This window comes from Pelodiscus sinensis, chromosome 3, assembly GCF_049634645.1.
Source record: "Pelodiscus sinensis isolate JC-2024 chromosome 3, ASM4963464v1, whole genome shotgun sequence".
Lineage (NCBI taxonomy): Eukaryota > Metazoa > Chordata > Testudines > Trionychidae > Pelodiscus > Pelodiscus sinensis.
Window position 1 is genome coordinate 98685864 of NC_134713.1, and position 12311 is coordinate 98698174.

Here is a 12311-nt window from a genome sequence, read left to right on the forward strand (position 1 = left end):
ATGAACCAAGAAGAGAAGAGGGAGGAAAACAGTACATAGGGGCTGCCTTTGTACTAGAGGTCTTCTCTTTTGCTGAAGGGAAAAACGAACAAGTGACAAACTGACAGCTAGATTTGCATGCCTGAAAAATTAGCTTGGCTAAATGCAGGGTGACTTCTTGGCTCAGCCTTTCTTGCTGAACTTGTAACTTAAAAGATCATGGAGAGGTTATTAATTGTAATAGTCAGCTGAACTTTCAACCATAGAAATAAATCAACTGATTGTTCACAAAAACACATTTATCTATTCATTGCATACCTGATTGGAAAATTATTCTGTTCCCTGAAATAAAAAAACTTTTTCTCATTGGTTTTAAACAACTTGGGCAGTCTCATTTTATGCAAAAACCCAAGAAAACAGCTCCTTTATACAGGTCATATCTATGCATTTTGTATTAACTTTTTTAAATGAGTGTCCATAAGAACTGTCTAAAAATCACATAAGACGATGACAATCCTAATAAAATGTACAAGACATTTCTTTCTAAGGCAAACTGACTACATTGTTTGTTGCTTTATGCTTTTTTGTTTTGTTTTGTTACTGTCTACTTGTTTTGCAATAAACTTCTATTTTAGAAACAGAGAAGAAACCTCTTTGGTAATAGTTGAAATTATTGCTGAATTATACCTGAAATAGCTGAGGTCTTACTGACTGTGAAAATGCTGAGCATCAAGCAACCTAAGTTATATTCACAACTCCGCCACTGACTTACTGTGCGACCTTGAACAAATCATTTGGTCTCTATATCTATAAAATGAGGATAATATTTTATCCCTTATGTTGTGGGGATGCAGAGTGCTCAAACATTATCTGCAATAAATCTGATTTCTACAAATAACTCATACATAATACGGCATTCAAAGAAAGGTTTGATTTATGTTACAGTATAGAAACTGTGTCCCTTAGTCTAGTGAGGACGGTTGACCAAGTGGTTAGGACATTAGTCAGAGACCTAGGTCCCTGCTCCACTACTGACTCCCTTAGTGACCTTGGACAAGTCACGGTCTCTCTGAGTACGCCTACACAGCAACATTATTTTGAAATAACTAGTGTTATTTCAAAATACTGTCAAGCTGGAGGGTTTCTTACGCCAACTCCTGTAACCCTCGTGATACGAGGAGTAAAGGAAGTCGGAGGAAGAGTGCTCTATTTCGAAATAAGCTATGCAACTCACGTAGCTCAAATTGCATATCTTATTTCGAGTTAAGCCATGCTGTGCTGATTGCACTCTCTGGACCTCACTTCCTCCTGTATAATGGGAATAAGAGCACTGTCCTACATCACAAGAGTGTTATGAGCATAAACAGGTTAAAAATTGTAAGTGCTCAGGTATTACAGTAACAGGCAGGGCTCGACAAATCATGTAATCTACTTGCCCGTGGTGAGAAGATTACAAGCCGGCACAGCGCATGTGCATTTCGCAGAACCGCGTAGCTGGTGAGCGGTGGTCGCCGCCGCTTGGCAAGCCCTGGTAATGGGGACCATATAATACCTCAAACAGATACAAGTCTACATATCACACAAGAATGCATTCAAACTTGGAACAAATCCCATTATGCCTGTCTAAATCTCCATACTAGCTACACAGACCTGGGCTATCAAGAGTGAATCTCTACATCAAAACTAGCTTTAAAATATGCTGCAGAGCCATACCACTGATGACCAATACTGACAGTAAGGCAAGTTCATGAACTTTATCTACAATACATCCAAAACACCCACTTTGGACTCAGGACAAAAATTTTCTCTGTACTGAGTCAGGAATTCAAACAGACGTGCTGCCACAACAAATTAGCTGAAAAATCTTTTGTTCAACAGTGTCTAGTTGGTTTGGTTAATATTGCTTATATAAATGACTAGGGCTCGACAAACGGCTGAATCTACTCGCCCATGGCACGTAGATTTCAGCCGGTTGCTCCGTGTGCCCCATTCACCGGCGCTTCGTGCATGCGCAGCGCTAGTCTGGCGCATGCGCAGTGCGTGGCTGGCGAGTGGCTCTCTCCAGGGTTCGTCAAGCCCTGTAAATGACTATATCTCTTCATCCTACCACTCTCCCTCCACCCCTCTCCCAAAAATGTAGAGATATTAGCAAGTTGAGAACTTTGTTACATCAGTACATATAATGAAGCATTCCCTGGCATGCATTTAGAAACTGGACTTTTAATAACTCCATTCATCTGAAGAAGTGGGTTGCAACTATGAAAGCTTATATCACCGTCTGTATCGGTGGTCACCAACCCGTCAATCGCGATCGACTGGCGACAATGGAGATACCTCTGGCGACAATGGAGTAGCATCGGCTTCCTGCAGGGTGGACGGAAGTCCCTCAGCTGTGCGCTACTTCCGCAGTTTCAGGAAGTAGGCTGGCTGCTCCCCTCCCCCAAACAACTGACACGGTACCTGAAAGGCCAGGTCTGTGGCGTGCCAGGGACTTCCTGGGGGGAGGGGAGGAGTAGGAGTCCCCAGAACAAGCACTGCTCTGGGGCTTCCCTCCTTTGTGGGGTGAGGGGAAGGAGAAGGAGGTTGGAGTCACCAGAGGAGGCACACACCGGGGCATCCCTCCTCTGAAGGGTCCCTGGAGAAGATGCAAGCCGTGGATTTCCTGTGCGAGGGGTAGGAGTCCCCAGAGGAGACACGTGCCGTGGTTTCCTTCCTCTGCAGGGGAGGGAGGGGGCAGGGGGTAGGAGTCCCCGGAGGAGACATGTACAGGGGACTCCCTGTCCCCTGCCCCCACTGGCACCCTATCCAATGTCCCCTGCCGCAGTACCCACTGGCACCCTGTCCTCGCCCCAGCACCCACTAACACCCTTCGCCAGTACTATGTCCCCTGCTCCCACCAGCACAGTTGAGGCCACATTAGTGAGGCTTGTGGGGTTTTGGAGGAGTTATTTCTTTGCATCTCACTTGCGTGGCCCAACTAACTTTTCTGTGTGTCAGTGACCCCTGACTCAAAACAGGTTCCCCGCCTTTCTCATAAATAAAGATAACACTGAAACATTTTGTGTTTGACATAATATTTTATTTAAAAAATGAAGCCTGGCCAATAAACCCCTAATTGGGGCCAAGCCCCCATCTGGTACGTAACACTCCTGTACCCCTCCCCCCCAAACCCAAATCTGAGCCTATTATACACTGGAACCTCCTGTCCTGAGTGTCTCACATCCCCAGACTCCTGCCACAACACTTCTGCACCCTCCACACACTGCAAATCTGTGTCCTGAGCCCATCATACTCCCAACCTCCCTGTCCTGAGCCCCTCACACACACTCCAACCCAAACTCCTGCACTCTCACAAACATAAGCCTGTGGCTTGCTCAGCACCCCAACCCTCCACCTGACCCCAACACTCCCTAGCCTGGTGTCCCCTCCCAAAGCCAGCATCCCCTTCTCCACCTCCTCCTGCACCCAAATTCCCTCCCAGACCTTGCACCTCTCATCCTTTCCCACACCTCATAGAATCATAGGACTGGAAGGGACCTCGAGAGGTCATCGAGTCCAGCCCTCCACCCTCAAGGCAGGACCAAGCTCCGTCTACACCATCTCTGACAGATGTCTATCTAACCTGTTCTTAAATATCTCCAGAGAGGGAGATTCCATCACCTCCCTTGGCAATTTATTCCTAATGTCCAATCTAAACCTCTCTTGCTGCACTTTAAGCCCATTACTCCTTGTCCTGTCCTCAGAAACCAAGAGGAACAAATTTTCTCCTTCCTCCTTGTGACACCCTTTTAGATATTTGAAAACAGCTATCATGTCCCCCTTAATCTTCTTTTTTCCAAACTAAACATGCCTAGTTCATGAAGCCTGGCTTCATAGGTCATGTTCTCTAGATCTTTAATCATTCTTGTCGCTCTTCTCTGTACCCTTTCCAATTTCTCCACATCTTTCTTGAAATGTGGCACCCAGAACTGGACACAGTACTCCAGCTGAGGCCTAACTAGTGCAGAGTAGAGCAGCAGAATGACTTCACGAGTTTTGCTTACAACACACCTGTTGATACAACCTAGAATCATATTTGCTTTTTTTGCAACAGCATCACACTGTTGATTCATATTCAACTTGTGGTCCACTATGACCCCTAGATCCCTTTCCGCCATGCTCCTTCCTAGACAGTCGCTTCCCATCTTGTATGTATGGAACTGATTGTTTCTTCCTAAGTGGAGCACTTTGCATTTCTCTTTATTAAACTTCATCCTGTTTACCTCTGGCCATTTCTCTAACTTGCTATGGTCATTTTGAATTATGTCCCTATCCTCCAAAGAAGTTGCAACCTCACCCAGTTTGGTATCATTTGCAAACTTAATAAATGTACTCTCTATCCCAATATCTACATCATTGATGAAGATATTGAACAGTACGGGTCCTAAAACAGACCCTTGCGGAACTCCACTTGTTATCCCTTTCCAGCAGGATTTAGCACCGTTAACAACAACTCTCTGACTACGGTTATCCAGCCAATTATGCACCCACCTTATCGTGGCCCTATCTAAGTTATATTTGCCTAGTTTATCAATAAGAATATCATGCGAGACCGTATCAAATGCCTTACTAAAGTCTAGGTATATGACATCCACCGCTTCTCCCTTATCCACAAGGCTCGTTATCCTATCAAAGAAAGCTATCAGATTAGTTTGGCATGACTTGTTCTTCACAAACCCATGCTGGCTATTCCCTATCACTTTATTACCTTCCAAGTGTTTGCATATGATTTCCTTAATTACCTGCTCCATTATCTTCCCTGGGACAGACTAACTGACCGGTCTGTAGTTCTTATTCCCCTTTTTATAGATGGGCACAATATTTGCCCTTTTCCAGTCTTCTGGTATCTCCCCTGTCTTCCATGATTTTTCAAAGATCATAGCTAAAGGCTCAGATACCTCCTCTATCAGCTCCTTGAGTATCCTGGGATGCATTTCATTAGGACCTGGTGACTTGCTGACATCTAACTTTCCTAAGTGATTTTTAACTTGTTCTTTGTGTATCCTATCTTCTAAACTTACCCTCTTCTCTGCTTGTATTCACTACGTTAGGCACACCTCCAGACTTCTCGGTGAAGACCGAAACAAAGAAGTCATTGAGCATCTCCACCATTTCCAAGGTTCCTGTTACTGCTTCTCCCTAAATCCCTCACTCTCACCCCAAAGACCGCACCTCCTGTCTCAACCCAGTGAGGGTACAGCTAGACGACAGGAGTTTTTCCGGGATTCCAGAAGTATCCCAGAAAAGCTCTTCCGCATTCAGGGATACATTTTGTTCTTCTGCTTTTTTTAGTGGAAGAGCAAATATGCTCTTTTGGCAACCCTTGTATTCCTCGTTTCACAAAGAATAAGGGGGCTTCTGAAAGAAGGGGTTTTTCTGACATTTGGCCCAGTCTAAACAGGCCAAATGTTGGGAAAACCTCTTCCTACAGAATAGGAAAAAAAAGCAGCAGTATAGCTGTACCCTGAGAGTGTACAAGGGCTGGGGACAGCAAGTGATGGAGAAGAGGAGAACAGAGAGGGCGGGGCTTCAAGGAAGGGGTGGGGTTTTGGGGGAAGGATGGGGTGGTAGATCTTTGCTTGTTCTGACATTTAAAAAGTGATCTTGGGCATAAAAAGTTTGGAGACCACTGGTCTACATGTTTTGTTAGTCTCTAAGGTGCTGCAAGGCTATTGGTTGTTTAAGTTTTTTCCAGTTACAGACTAACTCAGCAACCCCGTCTGAATCATTCCAATAGTTAGCCTTTATTTTGTGGAACCCGAAGACTCTTCATCCCCAAACAAGTAATTCCAGTGCTAACACCTTCTTCACTGGTCGAGTGCATGCTGCAAAATACATTTAATCTCACTGAAAAAAACATGGTTTAAATAGTCTCACAGAAATGCCTAATCTCTGTGACACCTCCACTACTCTAGGTTTCCCCATACCTTGCTCACTTTAGCACAGGGCTACTCAACATGTGGCCTGCAGCCTATTTGTTTGCGGCCCGTGGCGTGATTTAGGTTCATGTGGGGCTCAACACGTGGCCCGCAGGTGGGATCCTTTGAACATGGCCTCCACTGGGAACACAGTCCACAATGGCAAGGCGTCTCCCAGGCAGAGTGAGCACTGAAAGACACAAGCAGATGGGCTGCCTGGAACAGATGGGTACAGAGTGTTGGCATGTCTAACCCCCAGGGAGGAGATGCCAGGAGCGCCGGGGCATTTTGGGAAGCCATGTGGGCAGAGTTGACTCACACCGGCCACGTTTGGGTCCGGCACCAGGGTTGAAGGCTTAATCTTTGTATTCACGCCTATCAGTGTGAAAGATGCTATTTGCATATATATATTTGCATGTATATGCAACCACACTTAAGTTGCAGCCCTTGGCATGTGCTGAGAGTATCACTGTGGTCCCCAGGGTTTCCAAAGTTGAGTAGCCCTGCTTTAGCAGATCCTTCTGTAAATTTTTTAACCCTTTCCTTCCTTTACCTTCTCCTTTTCTTGTGTCCCTTCCTTGCTTCTCTTCTCTCTACTTTACCTGTGGCTTCCACCCCACAGTTTCAGACATATACTGGGTTGATAATTGTGCTCACTAAAAGCTAATTAGGGATCATCAGTTCAGACTCATGTCCATCACTGTCATTCCAACTATGCACCCCAGCCAACTGTGAATGAAAGTGACAATTTAAATGAAGCATACTCTATATGGATTTTTAATCACAACTGCAACTATAAAGTGAATGTTCTAAATCAGCGTTTCCCAAAGTGTGGTCTGCATCCCAGTACCGGTCCTTAGAAAAAACCCACCAGTCCTTAGAAATATTATCACGCACAATCCTATTAATTTGTGCGATGGGGTAGCAGCACCCTGCACTGCTGAGATGGCCTAGTGCCGTGCACACTGACACACAACACCTGGCGCTGGACGTAGCTGGGGGAGCCAGCGCCGGCCAATAAAGCGGCCAGGACTGAGGCCAGGAGGGGAGGGAGGGGGCAGAACAACCCGCCAGACAAGTAGGGCCAGCGACAATTTATTTGCATATTCATCATTTGCTTAATGAGTATGCAAATAAGCAAATAAATGTTATCGGTCCTCCAAAAGCTTGTGATTGGGTTGACTGGTCCCCAGTATCAAAAAGATTGAGAACCACTGTTCTAAATGATTTGATAGATGTATATTAAGAGGACAGTTTGTTTTAGAGTGCTGCACTGTGTACGATGGGAAGAGGGGTTTCTTGTACAGTATTTCAGACAAGTAAAGGCTGCGGCTTCATTCTTCAGGATGGATCCAGACATGACTGAGAAGAAAGAACTCTGCAGTAAGTGATTCCCAGTTATATATGTCAAATCATCAGCATATTTAAATATTCCCGTTGTGTCTTTTCTCTCTTTCACATGGCCTTTCACACCCAGCAAATTTCAGCAGAGTGAATGATCTCAATGATTCACGAGTACTGAAAACTCAAATCAACATTTTAAGGGCACTAAGCTAAAACAGACACAAATAAATATCATTTGTAAGAAGCTGTCATCAGGGAGACTTAAAAATGATTATCTCCATTTGTCTTGGGCTAATTTAAATTTCTATGGGGAAGTAATACCAGAACACACACTTGTAATAAGTGTAATTCATTTAACTGTGCCTTTCCTACATTCATTTATTCTTGCATTTCAGTGCAGAAAGAAAAAAACACCACCTTTTCTATCCTTTTTATGGACATTTGCTGTTTCTAAGACAACTGAATACAGTTTAAATAAAAAATATCCAACGGCTTTCTTCTAACACACTTGGTGTCATTTTTAATTTAACATACTGGATTCTTAAAATATTACAAACAAAAGCAGAGTACACAGAACGCCCCCCACAAAAGGCCAGACTGACAGTCCTGGAGACAGAGCCTCTTATTCGTAAATAGAATATCTACAGCACAGGAGTAATGTTCCTACCCCACACCTGACAATCGTCCTTAAGCAGAAGCTGAGGGAATACCCTCAATGTCATGTCTAGGCAAAAAAAAGTGGTCACGTTCACGCACACAATTTGAAACAGGTCTTTGTACCTAGTATAAACCCAGAAGGCTATGTTTTAAAACGATGGTCAACAATCAGTTAATAGGTTTTAAAACATGTCACCACCAGGTGAAAAATCCTGTTTAACCTCATGTTATGTAATACATATGAGTTAACATGACAACATGCTCTGTTTTCCTAATCTGTACATGGAGCAAGAATGACACACTAGTTCTGGTGTTTGTTTATTCTTTAGCCTCCTCTGAGGATGACAATAGAATGCCAGCTAGATGGACAACTGAGATCATTGGATTCTTGCTATATGGACACCCACCCACTCAGAACTCAACAAAGCCATGTCAACATTAGTAATTTCTGTCAATTTCATCAAATCATAGTCACACACTGATGCTGTACTTATGCAAACCTCCTGTGTAGATGAAGAAAGCTGTAATGTCACAAGTGAATAATTAGCCCTGCTTGAAATACAAATTAATTACACTGGTGCAAATCACAGCTTCCCTTGTCTATACTACACAAGGGCTTCCACTGGTGTAGCTACATTAGCAAATGGCCATCAATTGCTGGATTCAGAAAAATACCCAATTTAACAATGTCTGAGACAACATACTCATTTCAGGTAGGTCGCCAAATCAAGCAACAACTTGGGTTGAGTTTAAACTGTGAGCTAGAAGTGAAAGGTTGTGTCTCTCATTAGCAGTTCTCTGTCTTAACCAATATTTTAGAAGGTGTGTTCTTAGAATGTGTTGGCTAAGGTTCCCAGCCTCCCACTCCCGCTAAATAGCTAGCACATCTTAAAAGTTCACACCGCCTTATCTACACTAGACTTTAAAATATATTAGATAATACAGTTCAAAACACACACTTTTTATTTTACTCAAGAGAAACCCTAAGTGAAGTACACCCCCTGCTGTCTCTACAGGATTCTGGATAATAGGTTCAGTGTGAACAAAGCTTTCAAGGAACAGGTTTTAAAAAATGAGATCCACATAAATACCACCAAACACAGACCTAAATGTGGAAAATGGTAAGGCTCAATGGAGTTAAGAATATTAGTGGAATATTGCTATGGGCTTTGAGTGAACCAGTATCAGATATACAAAATGTCTTTTAGATTATTTTTTAAAAAATCTTCTCACTAGGGATTTTGACAGCGTTTCTTAGCTACGTGTCAAGCATTCAACTGTAAAGTGTTCACCATGTGCCCTGTGTGCATAAGAACATATAATCAGTCTAAATATAATTAATCTATATATTTTCACACCCAGTGGTGTGATATTTAACTAACTGTATAGCTTTGCATTCTGAGTATGCTCCAATAAGCTCTCATTTCTCAGCATGAAAGCAATACTGAATATGTAAATTCTAGGTTTTTAGTGGAGTTTTGTCTAATTTCCTTTAAATACTTTTTTTTTTCTTTTTAATTCCTTACAGAAAGGGCAGTTGGAATATGGAACTCTGCCAAAATCAACAACAGATGTACTCTGTGAATTAATTCAAAAGGAGTAAAAAGGAGAGAGTACGTGGGTAGCGCTACTGGCACTAACTTGACTATTGAAACTAAAATAATAAGAAATACATTGATTTTTATTGCCTGGTTTTGTAAGAACAAGTCTTGCTAGGACATATGGTTTGCTCCTAGCCCCTAATGGTTTTATTTCAATAAAAGTTCTGGGGGGAATTTCACATCTTGACATCTCTGGGAACCTGGAGCAGAGCTGTTAATATTAAGTGGTTCCTCTTTACTTTGTAGCTCTTTAATGAAACACAAGATTACTGTTAAAACAATAATCTCAGCAGGATTATCCACCAGTGGGGCTGAACTCCACTATTGCTCCTCTGTACAGTGACCAAGGAGAGGCACGGTGAAAACAAAGGGTAAACCAACAGCAAGCTTTGCTAGGTGTATTTATTATTATACTCTTGAATAGTCAAACATAGTTCAATTGGCTGTACCACAGTCATGCATCCTAACACGGCTCACACTGTTGCCCTTGTTGCTGGTCACCTTTTAAATTATTGATCAGCTAGCGATTTGAGGATTATTTTCAATTTACTTTTTATATAAGACAACTGCTTGTGTTACTCTATTAATAGAATTATTACTGCTGCTGTTGCAGGATCTCTGGTACTGGATGAAGGTCATTGTGCATGATCCTTTAGGTATACCTCATTACACACAAACAAGTCAAATCTGTGGGGCAAATTTCTAGAGACATACAGAGAGGGGAAGTGATTATGTAGGATACAAATCCCTTCACTCTGCACAGTCTCTTGGTCACATAAATCAAACGGGCTGGAGATGAGAGAATTATGGGAACGACAGGAGTAGTGGCATTTCCCTCTGCATCACAGCTTAAAATCGGAATAAAAAACTAAAAAGGATTAGTTAATGCTGCTCAGAGCAACATTAATCTGTGTGTACTGTGATTCTCCCCCCCCCCCCCCCCCCCCCCCCCGTTAGAGAGTCACAGAACTCAGCAAGTGACACAGTAAGCATGGCAACATGGAAAAAAGGATAAGCAGCCATTTGGCCATGGGACAGAGTATATCATGTAGCTGGTTGGGATCTACTTGGGAAGCTCATATCTTGCACTGCTGCCACACTCACCTCGATTTGTCCCACTGAGGAAATAGTCACAGGAACTGCAGATTTCAACAAGAACCACAGAATTTTGATATAGTTTTGTCCCAGTCTGCATGTTTTATGCTGGGGAACCTATGAGAATATGAAGGAGATCCTTGCTAAGAAGAACTATCTGGGAATGAACTATAAAACCACCTTGAACATGAAGGACAGTGAAAATAAGTACCTTGGATATCAGGCTATGTCTACACTACGAGTTTTTGCCAGAAGAGGCAATGAAAATGAAGTGCTGATTAGGATTTTGTTGCGCTTCATTTGCATGATCTATTCCGAGCAGTTTTTGTGCAAAAACAAGCAGTGTGGCCATGGTCATTTTGCGCAAAAAGAAACTTTTTGCACAAGATCGTTATGCCTCTCCCGGAGAGAATCTTGTGCAAAAAGGGGTTTTTGTGCAAAAAGACCACGGCCACACTGCTTGTTTTTGCGCAAAAGCCTCCTGTGGAACGGGGTACCATATTCTACTTTTTATTTTAAAAAGTTAAGCAGTACACTGAAATGAAATTATTATTATTATTATTATTATTCAACTGAGCTTGCACTTCCTTTCCAAAGCCTCATGTTAGGCCATTTATAATTTTCCTGAGAAACACACACATACATTGAATTTCTCAGGTATTGATTTCAGACCAGAAGTCTCCTTAGTTTTTTTTTAAGAATACATTAAAATTCATTCAGCATTTCTTGAGAATAAACACAAAAATATGCATAGTTCATTTTACATGTTTTGTTTTTTAATTCCAATCCTTCATAAACACCTTGGTTTTTAAAGTTTCATATGGAACTTACATACTACATGAAATGAGGGCTAGCACCTTTACCTCACTTGAAGAAATCTGCATACCAGATTGAGACAATCATATTTTAAAATAGTTCTACAATCAGGCAAAATTGGGTCTTCACTCTGCTTAATTTCAGAAATATATAGCTATAGTTTATGGGAGCAAGAACTTTAAAACAACATTCATCAGCATATAGAACTGTACTTTTTTTCTCAAACTGGTTCTGTTACACATTGTAGTGATGTGACGGACCAGCAGTGGCCCACACTAGAACGGGGCAGAGTGCCCGGGAGGGGCTGCCTTGCCAGCGCGCTGCCAGGAAGGCGCCCCCGCCAAACACCGCGAGAAGCAGAACTTCGTGGCTGCGGGGAATAGGGCCAGCCGGCGGGCCGGGTGAGATGTGCCCGGCCCCGGCGAATGACGCCGTGACGCAACTCCGCCCCCGACGTCAGGACACTGGTAACGCCAGGTGCAGGGTCGGGGGAGACGGCGTGACGTCCAGCGGGAAGTTCAAAAGCCACCCCGGAGCCAGGGCAAGGAGGAGGACGCCAGAGAGGCCATTCCTCCCTCCCCGGGAGAGACGGGACACTGGGAGAGTGGCGGAGCAGCATCCTGCGTAACCCCGATGAAGAGGTAAGGATCACCGGCCCGGGCCCGGAAACTGTGGACACAAGGGCGGCTAGGAAGCAGCCTGGGGCAGGGCCACTCTGGCGCCCGTGGGCTGACGCGTTACAGGGTGGGACCTCGTCAGCCAGGTGAGGGTCAGCACCCAAACCCTTAGGGCCCCGGGCTAGGACCTGACGGAGAGCGTGGGGCCGGGTCCCCCTAACCCCCAGGATTCCTCCGTGCTGCAC

General features: G+C 43.6%; 1 protein-coding gene across 11 annotated transcripts in view; it reads right to left on the reverse strand.

Annotated features, from left to right (window-relative positions):
* The window catches only part of NHSL1 (NHS like 1), a 263051-nt gene that overhangs the window by 43804 nt on the left and 206936 nt on the right, over positions 1-12311 (reverse strand). For 2 of the 11 annotated variants that reach the window (XM_075924289.1, XM_075924290.1), the window contains one exon: positions 10643-10750. The exons of the other annotated variants lie outside the window; for them this stretch is intronic. In XM_075924289.1, the coding sequence (XP_075780404.1) occupies positions 10643-10733 (91 nt within the window). In that variant the 5' untranslated portion in view covers positions 10734-10750. The remainder of the gene's footprint in view (positions 1-10642; positions 10751-12311) is intronic. 11 annotated transcript variants of the gene reach the window in all.